Source organism: Dendrobates tinctorius, unplaced genomic scaffold (assembly GCF_039654945.1).
Source record: "Dendrobates tinctorius isolate UK_male_01 unplaced genomic scaffold, ASM3965494v1 ptg000126l, whole genome shotgun sequence".
Taxonomy (NCBI): domain Eukaryota; kingdom Metazoa; phylum Chordata; class Amphibia; order Anura; family Dendrobatidae; genus Dendrobates; species Dendrobates tinctorius.
In genome coordinates, this window is record NW_027361794.1 from 2,397,139 (window position 1) to 2,417,143 (window position 20,005).

At 46.3% G+C, this 20,005-nt stretch overlaps 1 protein-coding gene across 1 annotated transcript in view; it reads left to right on the forward strand.

Moving 5' to 3' along the window:
- Window positions 1-20,005, forward strand: part of LOC141047270 (uncharacterized) — a 74,075-nt gene that overhangs the window by 13,958 nt on the left and 40,112 nt on the right. Inside the window, exon 7 of the mRNA XM_073542276.1 lies at window positions 1,976-2,932. Coding sequence (XP_073398377.1) covers window positions 1,976-2,932 — 957 coding nt within the window. The remainder of the gene's footprint in view (window positions 1-1,975; window positions 2,933-20,005) is intronic.

Here is a 20,005-nt window from a genome sequence, read left to right on the forward strand (position 1 = left end):
CTCTTTCCTTCCTCTCCACACTCCTGGCATCCTCCGGTCCCAGTAGTGGTGGCATGTGTCCTTCCAATTCCGGACTGCGCCTGCGCACTGCGCCTGTCCCTGATTGGTTGAGGCCTTGCGGCCGCAACAAATCAGCGACGCGGGATTTCAGTTGCAGACAGACAGAATAAGACGATTATATATATATAGATGCGGAAGAAAAAAAAACCTTCTGCAGGCAGGTGTCAGCCTTGTCGCCTGCGCTGCAGCTTAATCATATGTTTACTAAGTTAATAAATGTGCTTGAGGTTATCCAGATAGTACAAAATAAAATCATTTTTAAAATGATGCCCGCCGCTTATGTGTAGTAGCAGCTGTCGGTGTATATATGTGATCCGATAGCTGCTATTGTGCAGGTTCTGGCGGCTCCATCTTGCTAGAGGAAAAAAAAGAATTTCCTCCTCTGAGATGGCGCCACCTGCGCAATAGCAGCTCTCGGACGTTTGTCAGCAGTCTGCATTGTGAATACCTAATCAGGGCACCACATGAAGCCTGCCCTGAAGCACGAGCATATCATTAACTCAAAGCTGAAAATAAAGCTTGAACAACCACAAGAGGGATTTCTTCACCAGATATCATTGTAATCAGTATAACGGCGCCAACCTGACACTGTCTGTAGGTTACTGTGCACAATCCTGCTAACAGGTTCCCTTTAACTCTTCTTAAGGATCTGCACTTACACAGAGACCTCTAGGCTTGGGCCACACCGTTACCTGCTGTTCTGTGGAGTGAAATGGGAAGAATAGTTAGGTTGTCGGAGCAGAACAAAGAGGGCAGAGAAAATACAAAATCAGAAGACACAAGAGCAGTCAGTAAATGGGCCGAGGTCACAACAGGAAACAAATACACAAGCCGGGAGCTGAGCACAGAGGACTGAACCAGAGGAGAACAAGCCTGTATCTGGCAGCTTCCGGCAATATGCTTTTAGCTTTAGTAGGGTGTGGTGCTTTCCAGATGGTGGAAGCAGGGATCAGATTACTTCAGCTGGACAGCACACACACTCATACTGCCAGACTGGATGGTACTACTGATCCCAGGCACCCTAATCTTAGTGGCTGGACAGATCTTGCACCTCCCAGAGCTTCTGGTTCCAACATCTCTATTACCAGCACCACCTGAAGAATGAATACAGAAGCTCCTGGTAACAGAATCAGACGTCGTAGGGGCAGGTTCCAGAGGAGATGGGACACATAATTTGCAGAAGCACTAATATGACAAAATGGCAGAAAACCAAAGCAGTAGAAATCCCTATAAAGTGACTTCATTTTGGAAATTATAGCCCTCAATCAAGTAATCTATAGGAGTAGTGACTACTTTGACTCCACAGCCACTTTCTGGAAATTAGTATGCAGCAGATGTTGGAGAGTGAAAATTCACATTTGCCATTTTATTGCCCAACACATAATGGCCTGATTGTGCTCCAGGAGACATGACACACACTGTAAATTAAGTGGGTTCTTCTTGCTATAGAAATGCCAAATACACTGCAAGACTCAGAAGTGAGGGGAAGATTTAACTTTGGGAGACCTGATATAGCTGGATTGATTTATGAAAGCCATGTTGCTTTTCAAGAGCCTTTAAGCCACTAATAATGTGGAAGCCTCTGGTTTTATATTGACAAATGATGGACCAAGTGGTGGCTTGTTTTTTGTAAGATGAGTAGAAGTTTTTATTGCTATTATTTTTGCCTATATAAAATTGTTTGGTTATTTTTTATTCCTTATTTGTGAGGCAGAATGAACAAACAGTTGAACTCCACCACTCCACTGATTCATGCTATGAGGTTTTCTGTTATGCTGAGTTGTCATTGTCTTGGTGAATAATTCAATATTTTTACATAACTTGACATTTTTATGGACAGCTTCAGTAGAAATGTTCAAAAATATAAAATTCAAGGATATTTTATTCAAAAATAATAATGTTTTATTGTCACTAGGTGACTGCACCAGGAGATCAGAGGGACAGCTGACATCTTCACAGAAATCACATTTTGTTTTGCACCAGAGAAGTCACACAGGGAAGAAGCCATTTTCATGTTCAGAATGTGGGAAATATTTTACAAAGAATTCACGTTTTGTTAATCACCAGAGAACACACACAGGGGAGAAACCTTTTTCCTGTTCAGAATGTGGTAAATGTTTTACACAGAAATCAAATTTTGTCAAGCACCTGAGAATTCACATAGTAGATAAGCCTTTTTCTTGTTCAGCATGTGGGAAATGTTTTGCACATAAATCAAATTTTGTCAAGCACCTGAGAATTCACATAGAAGAGAAGCCTTTTTCCTGTTCAGAATGTGGGAAATGTTTTACACAGAAATCAGATTTGGTTAATCACCAGAGAATTCACACAGGGGAGAAGCCTTTTTCCTGTTCAGAATGTGGGAAATATTTTACATTTAAATCAAATTTTGGCAAGCACCTGAGAATTCATATAGGAGAGAAGCCTTTTTCCTGTTCAGAATGTGGGAAATGTTTTGCACAGAAATCAAATTTTGTCAAGCACCTGAGAACCCACACAGGGGAGAAGCCTTTTTCCTGTTCAGAATGTGGGAAATGTTTTACACAGAAATCAAATTTTGTCAAGCACCAGAGAATCCACACAGGAGAGAAGCCTTTTTCCTGTTCTGAATGTGGGAAATATTTTAATCATAAATCAGCTTTGATTAGGCACCAAAAAACTCACACAGGGGAGAAGCCTTTTTCATGTTCAGAATGTGGGAAATGTTTTATCCAGAAATCAGATTTGATTAAGCACCAGAGAACTCACACAGGAGAGAAGCCTTTTTCCTGTTCAGAATGTGGAAAATGTTTTACAGGGAAATCATATTTTGTTATTCACCAGAGAAGTCACACAGGGGAGAAGCCTTTTTCATGTTCAGAATGTGGGAAATGTTTTAGCCAGAAATCAGCTTTGATTAGGCACCAGAGATCTCACACACAGGAGAAACAGTTTTCATGTTCTTAATGTAAGAAATGTTTTCCATGGAAATCAACTTTTTATAAACATCAGAATGTCACGGTTCCTCCGCTCAGTGTGTCTTTGGTGCGTTGACTGACAACTCAGTTGTCTAATCTGATACTGAGCTTCTTTTGGGTTTTCCCTATTCCAGGTGATTTCTCAGCTACTTAGCTGAGCTGTCAGTTCCAGACCTCTACCTGATGTAGTATCTGCTCAGTGGTGTGCCTTGTGCTGTTTGTTGATCTCTTGCTACCTGACCTTTGACCACGTTCTAACCACCTGCTTTCCTATCCACTTTGCTCTGATCCACTATCTTCCTGGTATTCTGACATCAGACCGTGACCTGACTTTACGTTTGTCTTTTCCCGTTAGTTTACTACATGCTCTCTTGGTATCTGACCCCGGGACATTTGAGTACCCTGCCTCATGTCCTGTCCGTGAGTAGTGACTAGTATCACATTATGTCTTGTGTATAACTTTCCCCTTTCCCATCAATGGATACAGTTCATACACTTTGTGATCAGGTGACAAATCTGACCCAGATGGTCCAGGATCTGGCCAGGGAGCATTAGAAGAACCTCTCTGCTACCGACTGTAGTTTTGACTTCATTACCTTCTGATGTGCAGGTGGTCTCTCTCAAACCAGTAGTTGCACTACCTGATAAATGTTCGGGGAAGAAAGACCAGTTTAGGGTATTCGAGGAGAGCTAAATACTCTTTTTTTTACCTTACGATCCTGGTCTTCTAGGAATTATGTGCCTACTGTGAGGGTGCCCTCAGACTTGGACATTTTCTTTATTCCCACTAGCTCCAGATCGGTTTTCTGTTCACGCATTTTTTGACCCCTTAGGGATGATCTAGGACAAACCAGACATAATCCAGATTGCGAAGCCAAATATCATGAATCTTACACAGGGGGTCTGCACCGCTAAGGATTATAGTTCAAAGTTCTGGCAATGGTCCATTGAAGTGCTGCAGAATGATGCAGCTCCTATGTACCTGTTCGCAGAGGTCTCTTAGATACTCTCATGGATGCTCTGGCTTTGCAAACTCTATCTTGTTCCTTGTGGGACGCCATGACTCAGGCCATTTGAATTGATAGAGGAATATGGGAGAGTCGTGTTGAGCAATAGAGTATTTTGGTCATTCTTCACTTGTCATCCCCCTAGCACGGAGTCTTCGGTCCATGCGGACAGCCTGAGTAATAGCGTCTTCAAGGGAGTCTGGAGGTGGATGTAACGCCAATGCGTCCTTCAGGCGTTCAGAAAAGCCCCGGCGGAACAAACCCCCTGAGGGCCGCGTCATTCCATGATATCTCTGAAGCCCAACGCCTGAACTTTGAGAAAACCACTCAGCAGAGTGCTTCCCCTGTGCAACACTCATAACCATGACCTCAGCCAGATGCACACGATCAGGCTCATCTTATATATGCCCAAGGGCCTCAAAAAAGTGATCCGCTGACATTCTTTCAGGGGTCGTGGGAGAGAGAGATAAAGCCCAAGCCTGCAGAGCCTCCCTTAACAAAGAAATTATGACTCCCATCCTCTGACTCTCATTCTCTGAAGCACGGGGATGCAGTGAAAAAAACAATTTACACCCCTCTCTGAAAGCCTGAAACTTCTTCTTGTCCCCAAAAAAGTGTCAGATAATTTTACTGGTGGTTCAGGGGTGAGGGACACAACATTGGCGCTGTCACCCTAAGCCCCAGAGGAAAACGCACCCTGAACAGCCTCAGCAACCTCCCCCTGAACTTGCTGCTGAGACTGAGCCAGGGTTCTCTGCTCCACCGACAATTTTTGAATCATCTGGGTGAGACTGATAACCTGCTCAGAGGATCCATAATACCACCAAAACTAACACCACAGACACCCCACACCAAATAAAGGAAAACTTTAAAGGTCAGTTATAATGTGATGAACACTGTGCCAGACTCTCCACCAGAGACTGAACGTGTCCTGGAATGTGCTGGGGAACCCTGGGGGGTCCTATAAAGACGTGTGACTGCAGTTGGGAGTGTGCTGCAGGTGAACAGGACCTGCAGCACGTGACCGCCGGGGGAGTGGCTGGAGGCGGAGCAAGGCCCCGGTCTTCCAGGGACAGGCAAGCCTGTAGGAGTGTCAAAACTAGCTGAGGTCAGAAGCCAGAGAACAGCGCGGTGACCAAAGGGACAGACAAGTAGAGTGGTCAGAGACAAGCCGGGGTCGGAATTCAGAAGTCTGAGCAGTATCAGAAGGACAAGTAAGAGGGAAGTCAGGGGACATAGCCGAGGTAAAAACCAAGAGCGTAGCAGACAGTACAGAGTCAACAGGTAGATAGCGAATGAAGAACAGACTGGGTCATTCACAGGCAAACATGCAAAGACAGGCAATGCGCACAGCAATACAGTGGGAAGATGTCCAGCCGAGAGCAGAAGTATAACTGACAACTAGCACAGGGGCGGGAAGATATAGCTGTCACGCCGCGCTCACCTGGGGCGGAGACTCCGTGCCTGATGTCACCACTTCCGCTGCCGCTCCAGGGGTCCCACCGGATGTGCACGCGCACCTCTCACACTTGATCCCATGGCTGCATTGCTACATCATGCACGCTCTCTCCTGCTCTGACTGCAGCCATGTCTTCTCTATGGTCCAGGAGGACCTGACCTGGAAGTCCCTGTGTTAATGCCCTATATCAGGCTGCCTCTTCCTGTGGGAAGTGCCTGATTATTGTTGTGCTTCCTTGCTAGGCCTGCTTGGTCCCTGCTCGGTCATTTTCAGTACTCAGGTCCCTTGTGCTCTGCCGTGCTTCCAAGCACTCGCTCCGTTCCTGTACTGTGCTCTGTCCTGCTTCTTTGCTCACGCTGTGCTCTATTGTGCATAGCACTTAGCTCCTGCCTTGTGTTCTGTTGTGCTTCCTAGCACACCCTTTGCCTTGCCTTGCACTTAGGCGTGCTTCCCAGCCCGTGCTCTGCCTAACCTTGTGCTCAGGCGTGATCCCTTGCACGTGCCCTGCTCTGCCTTGCACTATCCAGTACCCAGTGCACCCCCATGTACAAGTCTTGTACAGTCCTGAACACTGCGTGTTCCCGTGTACACGTCCTGTATGTTTCTATACCCAGCGTGTCCATGTCCACGCTTTGCACGTTCCTGCATTCTACGCATTCCCTCTTGCACCTTGCTAGGCACACTCACTTGTGTCTCCTGTGAGCCGGCCACCTGGTTCCAGCAGCCGCGGTACTTTGCCCCCCTGGGCCTGCCCCTGACACTCCCTGTATAGAGGGTGGGCCTCACTAGGTCAGCTCACCCGGGGAGGGTTGGTATCACGACCCAGAGGGTCCAGTCCAGGAGTCGTCACATGAATAATTAGGCCATGGACCCTGCTGGTACCACGGCCTCCTCCCAAAAGGAACTGGTGTTTCTACGGGAGAACCAGACTAAGATTATGACCTTTCTGAAAACTATGGAGTCCCGTTTATCAGCCTTACAGTCCTCTGATCCTGGGAATGCCTCCCAGTTGGCCAGTCTCCAACAAGAGCTCACTCAGCAACGCGACACCCAGGCCCACATTCTCACCTATATGGCGTCGGTAGATAGCAGTCTCCTTTCTCTTCAATCTGTTGCCTCCGTTTCTGCTCAAGCCTCGGTCTTGCACCCGTTGCCCCACTTATGCAAACCATCCCGCTATAGTGGTGATCCCAAGTTGTGTCGGGGGTTTTTGAATCAATACATTTTGAGCTCTTGCTGCAGCAATACCCCACCGATCGCGATAAAATAGCCTTTGTAATTTCACATATGGAGTGGAAAGCGTTGGCGTGGGTGAATCGCCTCTGGGAGTGTGATGATCCCCTCGTCTCCCAGCTTTCCACCTTTTTGGACTCCTTCCACGACGAGCCGGGTCATCTGGCTTCCACCACCGAGTTCCTCCTTAACCTCCATCAGGGTACTTTATCGGTAGGTGGCTGTCCCTAGGGGCCCTGATAAGCCCTACCGCCACTAGTGGTCCCTTCTACCCGATGCAAGATATGGGAACCCCTATCTCTAGACAGAGACCAAGCTGCTCTAAAGAGGACCCTGTGTCCCAAAGCAAAGAGGTTAAAATTAAATAGAACACATATGGCAATCGGTGGTCAGATTAGAGCAAGAGACATCATAATAGAAAAAACAGTTTGTGAATAGTGCCTCAATCTCATGTAGAAGATCTCTTAATATATAGAAAAGGCACTGACTCTAATAAGTCATAACACACAGAACGGATAAAGGCTATATCCCATTGCTGTATAAATACAGAAAAAATGCAGAACTGCCACAGCGATACTCATCTGCATTTTCTGCCACCTGCCAACAACCAGTTAACGCCTCAACGCGTTTCGCCTTATTAGGCTCATCAGGAGGCCCGATGCTGCGATATCTTGTGTCCCATAAAGGTGCAAATAGCTTACCGATACTCAGTGCAACTCCCCTCTTTAAAGCCGCCGCGCAGAGCAACAGCTCCGCCCACTCATGTTGCATGGCGTCTCTGCGCGCCAATTGCCTCGACACCCATCCACTGTTGCTCCAATCAGCTAACCGGACTCTCCAGCAGCATCATGGTGACCAATCCGATGTCCTCAGACAGACAGTCTCCCAGCATTCACCAATCAGCAGAGCTGAAACTGTTTGCCACGTCTGACATACACGCAGCGTCACTGCTGGATCGCCAATCAAATGTCTGTGGATAAGCCATCTCACAGCGCTCTCAAAGCGCTGCGGCTTAGAATCGCTGTCCACTCCGAAGTATGTAAAATACACTCTCCAAATAAATCCACAGTAAAGCGCTAGGTATGGCATATAGACCGATGCTCAGTAGTCTTAATATGTTTTTCTTTTTTCGGCATGATGATTAGCACGCAGGTACGCAAATGTAAATCGCATCATAACCTTCAGCGGTGTGAACAGGAGTCAGTGGGCATGCCCCTCATTAAATGAATTGAACACTCTTTTACAATCAAAATATATATACCTATAGGAAAAAAGCATTATAGCACATATATATAGATCCTATAGTTGTTAATCCGATGTTAAATGATTTGCAAACGTAGTTGGAGATAATAATAGATATGCATCAATATATATATACAGCATCCCTAGCACACACCTGTTAAAAAATTATTATGCCAATGGAGCTGAGATTAATAAGAGCTGCTCACATTCATTAGAGGGTGGATCTAGATACGGCAGTGAGGAGGGGAATTTTTTATATATATCCAATATTCCATGACAATGCATGGGGATCCCATTAAAAATGGGAAACACAAACAAAACCCAAAAGACCAATATCCTCAAAGCAGAACACATTATTCTACTGTGGCTCATAAGAAACAGGCAAACGACAGTTGCTCATTCAACCCCCTCGGCTCTAGGGACTCCATCCTGAATATCCATTCACATTCTCTCCTAAGAATAACCTTGTCCACATTACCTCCTCTTGGGTTAACATTAACAACCTCTATAGCACAAAATTTGATGTCACCGAGGTCGCCTTTATGGCACGTCCACATATGCATTGCAAGCGGGGTTTCTCTTTGATGCCTTATGTCCCCAAGATGTTCCCCCACACTTTGCACTGAGTATCGGTAAGCTATTTGCACCTTTATGGGACACAAGATATCGCAGCATCGGGCCTCCTGATGAGCCTAATAAGGCGAAACGCGTTGAGGCGTTAACTGGTTGTTGGCAGGTGGCAGAAAATGCAGATGAGTATCGCTGTGGCAGTTCTGCAGTTTTTCTGTATTTATACAGCAATGGGATATAGCCTTTATCCGTTCTGTGTGTTATGACTTATTAGAGTCAGTGCCTTTTCTATATATTTAGAGATCTTCTACATGAGATTGAGGCACTATTCACAAACTGTTTTTTCTATTATGATGTCTCTTGCTCTAATCTGACCACCGATTGCCATATGTGTTCTATTTAATTTTAACCTCTTTGCTTTGGGACACAGGGTCCTCTTTAGAGCAGCTTGGTCTCTGTCTAGAGATAGGGGTTCCCATATCTTGCATCGGGTAGAAGGGACCACTAGTGGCGGTAGGGCTTATCAGGGCCCCTAGGGACAGCCATCGTTGAGCGGGGGCGCCACAACGCTCCCCCCTAGGGTGCCAACCTCCGCGGACAGGCAGGATACAGCTTAGTTTTTACGAGGGATTCCAAGGTGTCACCTTAGTATGGGCTTGTTTGTTTGAACACTTTAATTTTTGTTTTTCATCTTTAGTCATGCTTTTTCTGGTGTATACCACATTTGTGGTTTTTTAACAATAAAGTACCATTTTTAAGGGATATATATGTATGATTTGACTTTGAGAACCCTTACAACATTGTAATTGAAATTGTTTATATTCGAACCTGGGATGGCTGGTTTTCTAGCAGGCCCCATTAATTCAGATTTGTGGCTGGAAGATGCAAATCAGGCATTCAATACAGTAGGGTCAGTTGAGGGCAATACTGGCCCGTTGGCTCTCAAAAATTTGTTTAATGAAGTCTATGGAGGTTATAAAAACTTTTTGAAATCTTGGTGGGAACTCAGGACACTTGAGAACTATATAGAAAAATCGGATAATCCCAAGAGGTTTGAGGATAAACATCAATCCTTCCCCCAGAATCTCTTCACCGGACGTTTTGAATGTGTGGATGAAGGAATCCATTGAGTTATCTCTCAGATTTATGCAAATCCTATTGGTAGAAGAAAGGAAGGTGTTTGAGAGGGTCACTGGGGAATTAAATAAACTGATTGAACAAGTCCTGAAATTTAAAGGGGATACCGACTTTAATAGAAGGGAGGGAGTACTACAAAATTCCGTTGAGAGATATCAGGCCCTACTAAAAGAGCGAAAGCACCTCCAGTTTCATAGAGATCTTAAGGACTTTAGTGACAATCAGGTTTTTAGTTACCAAAAAGAAAGACAGTCTGAGGCTTCTTCATCTGATATTGATACCTCTGATACAGAAAGGATAGAGAGGGTATCGGGGGGGTACTTATCAGTACAGAGAGACGTTGTCGAGACAGAGATGGCAAGGTGGGAGGGGCAGATATGTGAAAAAAGGAAGAGGGTCGCACAGGGGAGGTATACGAATGCCAACTCCCTCTCCCTCTCCAGGTTCCAATTTAGTATCTGGTTTAGGTTCTGGTTCTGCTCAGCCCTTTACCCCAGCTGTCTCCTCTTCCTCTTTTTTGGAACAAGGTGCGAGGACGGGTTATCAATTAAGAACTCGGTTCAACCATTAAAAGGTCAGATTATAAACCTATCCTCGCACATCCTCACTATGGATGAACAGAGTGTCCTCTCAAGAGGCCTGAATTTTGTGCCATTGAATAGGTTCAATTGTTTTGAGTGGGTAAAAGATCTGAATTTGTTTTGTAGGAAACTCAAGTGGAAAAAGTTCTTTAGACACAATAGTCGTGAGGCCTGTAGACAACAGGGCCTTAATGAGGAGGACATTGAAGGATACGAGGCGCTCATTGGACTTCTAAATGAAAATAATAGAGCCCCCATTGCTGGGAAAGGTCCCTTTACTACTTTAAGAAATAAAAGCGAAAAGATGCCACCTCTGGGGGATATGGGAAACATTGATATCTTTGCCAGTTTGGTAGAAAGGGACCTTAAGAGATTAACAGGACCAGAATGGGAGAATAATGATAATTCGTTGACCAGTGAGAGACTAGCACTTGAGGCCTTAAAGAAAAATGATCAAATAGTAGTGAAACCCTCCGACAAAGGGGGTAATATGGTAATCTTGAACCACGCTGAGTACCGTAAAATGTGCCAGGCTATACTGCAGGATAATTCGACATATGAGGTCTTAAAAGAGAATCCTATGGTCACCTTCAAAGGGGAGTTGCAATTGATTGTGGATAGGGCCCTAGTGGAGAGCTTGATCTCAAAGACTGAATTTGATTTCATTATTCCTAAGTTTCCAATGGTAGCCACCTTTTATGCATTGCCAAAGATACATAAGGGCCTCAATCCCCTCAAAGGGAGGCCGATTGTATCAGGTGTGGACTCTTTGACACAAAATAGCGGTTTATATATCGACCAGATAATACGCCCCTTTGTGGTCTCTATGCCATCATACTTAAGGGATACATCCGACCTATTGCTAAAATTAGAGGGCGTACATCTGGAGGGGGATGCTTGGTTGGCTTCTATTGATATAGAAGCCCTCTATAGCAATATACCACATGACGTAGGCATCAGAGGTGTGGGACACTATTTGAGTCAGAGGTCAATAGCTTGTAGAGGGCATAATACTTTTTTGTGCTCGCTCTTGCGATATGTATTGACCCATAATGCATTCTGTTTTGATGGAAAATTCTACCACCAGCTCAGGGGCACTGCGATGGGGTGCCCCTGTGCCCCTTCATATGCAAACCTGTTCCTGGGCTGGTGGGAGGAGACTATTGTGTTTGGAGGAGAAGAGAAGTGGTGGCACGGTCTGATTTCTCTGTGGTACAGGTTCATAGATGATGTCTTTATGATATGGACAGGGGAAAAAGATCAGTTTGAAGAGTTTGTAAGAGAACTGAATCAAAATAATGTGAACCTGAGATTTACCTCAGAAATTCATAAAACCGAAATACCATTTTTAGATATCAAAATCAAAAAAGATCTAATGGAAGGTGTCTCCACTAGTATATTTAGGAAACCGACAAGTACAAATAGTTTATTACATTGGCAGAGCCACCACCCAGTTCCCCTCAAGAGAGGCATCCCGAAGGGACAATTCCTACGATTGAGGAGGAATTGTTCCAGGAATGACCTGTTCCATAAACAGGCTGGTGACATGTTCTGTAGGTTTAAGGCAAAGGGATACCCACAACATGTTTTAAACACGGCGTATGACTTTGCAAGGAAAGCAGACAGGGGTAAATTGCTGCAGAAACGTGAGACTGGAGACTCGACAGAAATAATAAGAGTCATCGGGACTTTTGATGTAAATCATCAGGAGGTCAGGAAGGTCCTGTCCAAGCACTGGGATGTCCTTAGGTTAGATCCGGATTTGAAAAATATCATTGGTGAGCGTCCCAATATTACCTTTAGAAAGGGCAAATCAATCAAGGACATGCTGGTCCATAGCCTTTATAGGAGACCAGGGGTTGGTGGGACATGGCTAGATAGGAGACCCTGCGGCTTTTTTAAGTGTGGGGATTGCAGTTTTTGTAAATATATGAGACCAGGGAAGTCCTTTTGTAGTGAGAGTACAGGCAAGATTTTCTATCATCGTGACTTCTCTAACTGCAAGACAACAGGGGTCATCTATATGGCCACGTGTTCGTGCCCTAAAAATTACATAGGTAAGACTAGGAGGGAGTTCAGAAGAAGAGTGGGGGAACGTCTTGGGGACATAAGGCATCAAAGAGAAACCCCGCTTGCAATGCATATGTGGACGTGCCATAAAGGCGACCTCGGTGACATCAAATTTTGTGCTATAGAGGTTGTTAATGTTAACCCAAGAGGAGGTAATGTGGACAAGGTTATTCTTAGGAGAGAATGTGAATGGATATTCAGGATGGAGTCCCTAGAGCCGAGGGGGTTGAATGAGCAACTGTCGTTTGCCTGTTTCTTATGAGCCACAGTAGAATAATGTGTTCTGCTTTGAGGATATTGGTCTTTTGGGTTTTGTTTGTGTTTCCCATGTTTAATGGGATCCCCATGCATTGTCATGGAATATTGGATATATATAAAAAATTCCCCTCCTCACTGCCGTATCTAGATCCACCCTCTAATGAATGTGAGCAGCTCTTATTAATCTCAGCTCCATTGGCATAATAATTTTTTAACAGGTGTGTGCTAGGGATGCTGTATATACACTCACTGGCCACTTTATTAGGTACACCTGTCCAACTGTGTGTTAAGACTTAATTTCTAATCAGCCAATCACATGGCGGCAACTCAGTGCATTTAGGCATGTAGACATGGTCAAGACAATCTCCTGCAGTTCAAACCGAGCATCAGTATGGGGAAGAAAGGTGATTTGAGTGCCTTTGAACGTGGCATGATTGTTGGTGCCAGAAGGGCTGGTCTGAGAATTTCAGAAACTGCTGATCTACTGGGATTTTCACGCACAACCATCTCTAGGGTTTACAGAGAATGGTCCGAAAAAGAAAAAAAATCCAGTGAGCGGCAGTTCTGTGGCCGGAAATGCCATGTTGATGCCAGAGGTCAGAGGAGAATGGGCAGACTGGTTCGAGCTGATAGAAAGGCAACAGTGACTCAAATTGCCACCCGTTACAACCAAGGTAGGCAGAAGAGCATCTCTGAACGCACAGTGCGTCGAACTTTGAGGCAGATGGGCTACAGCAGCAGAAGACCACACTGGGTACCACTCCTCTCAGCTAAGAACAGGAAACTGAGGCTACAATTTGCACAAGCTCATCGAAATTGGACAGTAGAAGATTGGAAAAACGTTGCCTGGTCTGATGAGTCTCGATTTCTGCTGCGACATTCGGATGGTAGGGTCAGAATTTGGCGTAAACAACATGAAAGCATGGATCCATCCTGCCTTGTATCAACGGTTCAGGCTGGTGGTGGTGGTGTCATGGTGTGGGGAATTTTTTCTGGGCACTCTTTGGGCCCCTTGGTACCAATTGAGCATCGTTGCAACGCCACAGCCTACCTGAGTATTGTTGCTGACCATGTCCATCCCTTTATGACCACAATGTACCCAACATCTGATGGCTACTTTCAGCAGGATAATGCGCCATGTCATAAAGCTCGAATCATCTCAGATTGGTTTCTTGAACATGACAATGAGTTTACTGTACTCAAATGGCCTCCTCAGTCACCAGATCTCAATCCAATAGAGCATCTTTGGGATGTGGTGGAACGGGAGATTCGCATCAGGGATGTGCAGCCGACAAATCTGCGCCAACTGTGTGATGCCATCATGTCAATATGGTCCAAAATCTCTGAGGAATGCTTCCAGCACCTTGTTGAATCTCTGCCACGAAGAATTGAGGCAGTTCTGAAGGCAAAAGGGGGTCCAACCCCTTACTAGCATGGTGTACCTAATAAAGTGGCCAGTGAGTGTATATATTGATGCATATCTATTATTATCTCCAACTACGTTTGCAAATCATTTAACATCGGATTAACAACTATAGGATCTATATATACAGTATGTGCTATAATGCTTTTTTCCTATAGGTATATATATTTTGATTGTAAAAGAGTGTTCAATTCATTTAATGAGGGGCATGCCCACTGACTCCTGTTCACACCGCTGAAGGTTATGATGCGATTTACATTTGCGTACCTGCGTGCTAATCATCATGCCGAAAAAAGAAAAACATATTAAGACTACTGAGCATCGGTCTATATGCCATACCTAGCGCTTTACTGTGGATTTATTTGGAGAGTGTATTTTACATACTTCGGAGTGGTCAGCGATTCTAAGCCGCATCGCTTTGAGAGCGCTGTGAGATGGCTTATCCACAGACATTTGATTGGCGATCCAGCAGTGACGCTGCGTGTATGTCAGACGTGGCAAACAGTTTCAGCTCTGCTGATTGGTGAATGCTGGGAGACTGTCTGTCTGAGGACATCGGATTGGTCACCATGACGCTGCTGGAGAGTCCGGTTAGCTGATTGGAGCAACAGTGGATGGGTGTCGAGGCAATTGGCGCGCAGAGACGCCATGCAACGTGAGTGGGCGGAGCTGTTGCTCTGCGCGGCGGCTTTAAAGAGGGGAGTTGCACTGAGTATCGGTAAGCTATTTGCACCTTTATGGGACACAAGATATCACAGCATCGGGCCTCCTGATGAGCCTAATAAGGCGAAACGCGTTGAGGCCTTAACTGGTTGTTGGCAGGTGGCAGAAAATGCAGATGAGTATCGCTGTGGCAGTTCTGCATTTTTTCTGTATTTATACAGCAATGGGATATAGCCTTTATCCGTTCTGTGTGTTATGACTTATTAGAGTCAGTGCCTTTTCTATATATTAAGAGATCTTCTACATGAGATTGAGGCACTATTCACAAACTGTTTTTTCTATTATGATGTCTCTTGCTCTAATCTGACCACCGATTGCCATATGTGTTCTATTTAATTTTAACCTCTTTGCTTTGGGACACAGGGTCCTCTTTAGAGCAGCTTGGTCTCTGTCTAGAGATAGGGGTTCCCATATCTTGCATCGGGTAGAAGGGACCACTAGTGGCGGTAGAGCTTATCAGGGCCCCTAGGGACAGCCATCGTTGAGCGGGGGCGCCACAACGTTCCCCCCTAGGGTGCCAACCTCCGCGGACAGGCAGGATACAGCTTAGTTTTTACGAGGGATTCCAAGGTGTCACCTTAGTATGGGCTTGTTTGTTTGAACACTTTAATTTTTGTTTTTCATCTTTAGTCACGCTTTTTCTGGTGTATACCACATTTGTGGTTTTTTAACAATAAAGTACCATTTTTAAGGGATATATATGTATGATTTGACTTTGAGAACCCTTACAACATTGTAATTGAAATTACTTTATCGGTAGGACAATATGCCATCCGTTCTCTCACTGTGTCCTCTGAACTCGGTTGGAACAATGAGGCCCTTATAGGGTTCATTTGGCGTGGCCTGTTCGCTCGGATGAAAGACAAGCTGGCGGGTCGGGATACCCTTACCTCTTTAGAGGATCTAATCTCTCTTGCGACACGCATTGACTTGCGTTTCCAAGAGCATGCCTGTGAGGCAGCCAGGGAGAGAAGATCTCCTCGTCTCTCCTTGACCACCTGCAGCCCTCTCCACTCACGACCCGTGCCCTCTTTTGCAGGCCCCGTATCAGAGCCTATGCAGGTGGACCATTTCAAGATGGCTGAACGGCATAGCAAGGAGATGCTTGCATTAGGACTGTGTTTTTACTGTGGGAGTTCCTCTCATCTCCTTCGTTCCTGTCCCGAGAAGCCAGGAAACTTCACCTAGGATTGGTAGGAGAGGCCTCCCTTGGTATATGTGATTCCTCTCCCCCCCTGACCGTGTCTGTTCTGCTGAACTTTAGTTCTAAGCGCTACTCTGAAGAGGCTTATATAGATTCAGGCACGGCAGGGAACTTCATCAGACTCGAGGCAGATAAATACTGGATTCCTGTCAGATCCCTGGAGACTCCCCGGCTGTTAGCTTTGGTCGAAGGTAAACTCTAGCAGGAGACCGTTACTCAGGTCACCGAAGAAATTGAGCTGCAGATTGAAGCTCTACATTGAGAGAAGATCTCCTTCCATGTCTTGTCAACTATGTCTTACACGCTTCTTGGTCTCCCTTGGTTACGGACTCATGAGCCGACTTTGGACTGGTGATCCGGCGATGTGCTCAGTTGTGTACCGTCCGGTCAGGAGAAGTGTGTACTGCCCATCCATCTGATGAATTCTGCCCGTCCATCCTTGGCACCTGCAGGTCTGCCGTCGGCTTACTGGTCCTTCGCAGATGTTTTCGACAAAAAGGAGGCTGAGACTCTGCCTCCTCACCGACCATATGACTGACCAATTGACCTTGTCCCTGGCTCTACTCCATCCAGGGGAAGAATATAACCGCTATCTCCTGCCGAAACGCAAGCCATGTTAGAGTATATCCAGGAGAACCTTGTCAGAGGTTTCATTCGTAAACCGCAGGGGTGTGATTTTTCTTCGTCAAAAAGAAGGACGGCTCCCTCCGTCCCGGCTTAGAGGAGCTCGAATTTTCACCAAACTGGATCTTTGTGGGGCCTACAACTTGATCCGTATTCATCCCGGTGATGAGTGGAAGACCGCATTTAACACCCGAGACGGTCAATACGAGTACTTGGTAATGCCCTTTGGTCTCTGCAACACCCCAGCGGTATTCCAGGAGTTTGTGAACGACTTCTTCCAAGATATGCTGTACTCCTGCGTGGTAGTCTACCTGGATGATATCCTCATTTTTTCTCCAGATCTGTCTGCTCACAGAAAGAACGTGCACCAAGTACTTCGGCATTTGAAGGAGAACCGCCTTTATGCCAAGATCGAGAAATGTGTCTTCGAGCAAACGTCCTTGCCATTCTTGGGGTACATCATCTTGGACTCTGATTTACGCATTGATCCGGTGAAAGTGTCCGCCGTTCTCGATTGGCCACGGCCCTATGGGATGAAGGCAGTCCAATGCTTCCTTGGCTTTGCGAACTACTATCGGCAGTTCGTACCCCATTTCTCCTCATTGGTTCGCCCTATCTCATCCCTTATCCACAAAGGAGCCAACCCAAATGCCTGGCCCTCTAAGGCAAAGGACGCCTTCCAATCCTTGAAGCAAGCCTTCACCTCTGCTCCAGTGCTTCATCGTCATGAGGTTAGTAAACCTTTCACTCTCGAGGTGGACGCATCCTCTACCGACCCGGCGCAGTCCTCTTGCAGAAGTCTTTTTCTGGCCGTCTAGTCACCTGTGGCTTCTTTTCTAAAGTATTCTCCCCGACTGAGCGAAATTACTCCATTGGCGATAAAGAGCTATTGGCCATTAAGTTGGTCTTGGGGGAATGGAGATACTTACTAGAAGGCGCCATACATCCGTTCAAGATCTTCACGGACCATAAGAACCTGGTGTACATCCAGTCTGCACAAAGGCTTAATACTTGGCAAGCCACGTGGTCTTTCTTCTTCGCCCGCTTCGACTTTGAACTCCATTTTTGGCTAGGTGATAAAAACGTTAAAGCTGATGCCTTATCGAGATCTTTCCAGTTGACTGATACTGAAGAACCTTCTCATATCATCGGTCCGTCCAAAATAATTACCGTGGCTCCTGTCAAGTTGACCACGTTACCTCGGGGAAGAACCTTCGTGGCTGAGAACAACCGGAAATGAGTGTTAAGCTGGGGACATTCATCCAAGATTGACGGCCACGTCGGTGTCAAGAAGACTTTTTCCATGATTTCACGCTACTATTTGTGGCCATCTCTTTCCCAGGATGTATTTTATTACTGATTTGCCCCGTTCCTGTGGTTGTAGTGTGATCCTGGTGGTTGTGGATCAATTCTCGAAGATGGCCCATTTCATTTTTCTTTTCCGGCCTACCCTCTGCTCCTGAATTGGCAAAAATCTTCATCACTCACATCTTCAGAATTAATGGCTTCCCTCTGCATATCATGTCAGACAGATGGGTTCAATTCACCTACCAGTTTTGGAGAGCTCTTTGTGGACTCATGAAAGTGTCACTGGACTTTTCTTCCGCCTATCACCCCCAAACCAATGGGCAGATGGAACGAACAAACCAAATTCTTACATCCTATCTTCGTCACTTTTCTAATGCTCATCAGAATGACTCGGTCAGTCTACTTCCTTGGGCAGAATTTACCTAAAATAACCACATCAGTGAGTCATCCACCAAGTCCCCCTTCTTCATCGTCTTCGGACAACATCCCAGCGTGCCTTTGCCGGTTCTTCCTGTCTCGGGAGTGCCTGCGGCCGACTCACTGTCCGTGGAGTTCTCCAAGGCATGACAGGAGACCCAAACCACTCTAGAGAAAGCTCGTGATAGGATGAAACAACACGCTGATAAAAGGTGTCTGGACATCCCTCCTTATCTCCCTGGTGACTAAATGTGACTTTCCTCCAAATATATTCACCTTAAGGTACCATCCTACAAACTAGGTCCTCGATACATTGTTCCTTTTGAGGTCCTCAGGCATATTACTGATGTGGCATACAAATTGAAGTTGCCTCCCTCGCTCCGCATTCCCAATTCCTTCCATGTGTTCCTCCTCAAGCCCGTGGTACTCAATTGGTTTCATCCTTCTCCAGGCCACACACCCCAGCCTGTTGGTGTAGTGGATGAATTTGAGGTGAATGAAATCCTGGCCATGAAGAAGGTAAGAGGAAAGACCCTCTTAATTGATTGGAAGGACTTTGGCCCTGAAAAGAGGTCTTGGGAGCCCCAGGAAAATATTCACGCACCTCAGATTTTGTCTGTTTCTTTCCAGCCTTAGAAAGAGGGGGCGTAAAGGGGGGGTACTGTCACGTCGTGCTCACCTAGGGCAGGGACTCTGTGCCTGACATCACCACTTCCGGTGCCGCGGCTGCTCCGGGGGTCCCGCTGGGTGCGCATGTGCACCTCTCACACTTGATCCCATGGCTGCAATGCTACGCCGAGCGCGCATGCGTGCTCTCCCCTGCTCTGACTGCAGCCATGTCGTCTCTATGGTCCAGGAGGACCTGACCTGGAAGTCCCTGTGTTAATGTCCTATATCAGGCTGCCTCTTCCTGTGGGAGGCACCTGATTATTGTTGTGCTTCCATGCTAGGCCTGCTTGGTACCTGCTCAGTTGCTTTCTGTATTCAGGTCCCTTGCCTTGTGATCTGATGTGCTTCCCAGCACTCGCTCCGTTCCTGTACTGTGCTCTGTCCTGCTTCTTTGATCACGCTCTGCTCCATGCTCTGTCGTGCTCTGTAGCATGCACTTAGCTCCTGCCTTGTGTTCTGTTGTGCTCCTTAGCACACGTTCAGCCTCTGCCTTGTGTTCTGTCGTGCTTCCTAGCACACCCTCTGCCTTGCACTTAGGCGTGCTTCCCAGCGCATGCTCTGCCTAACTTTGTGCTCAGGCATGCTCCCTTGCACGTGACCTGCTCTGCCCGCGATCGGGCCTGCTTGTCAGTGCCCACCATACATGCTCCCGTGTATTCGCCTTGCACTATCCAGTACCCAGCGCACCCCTGTGTAAATGCTTTTACAGTCCTGAACACTGCGTATTCTAGTGTACATGTCCTGTATGTTTCTATAACCAGCGTGCCCGTGTCCACGCTTTGCACATTCCTGCATTCTGCGCATTTCCTGTTGCACCTTGCTAGACACACTCACTCGTGTCTCCTGTGAGCTGCCACCTGGTTCCCGCAGTCATGGTACTTTGTTCCCCTGGGCCTGCCCCTGACACTCCCTGTATAGGGGGTGGTCCTCACTAGATCAGCTCGGCCAGGGCGGGTTGGTATCACGACTCAGAGGGTCCACTCCAGGAGTTGTCACAATAGCCCTCCCCCAACCAAAGAGAGGTCACATAGTATTAACCCTAGAAGTACTGCGAAAGAACTCC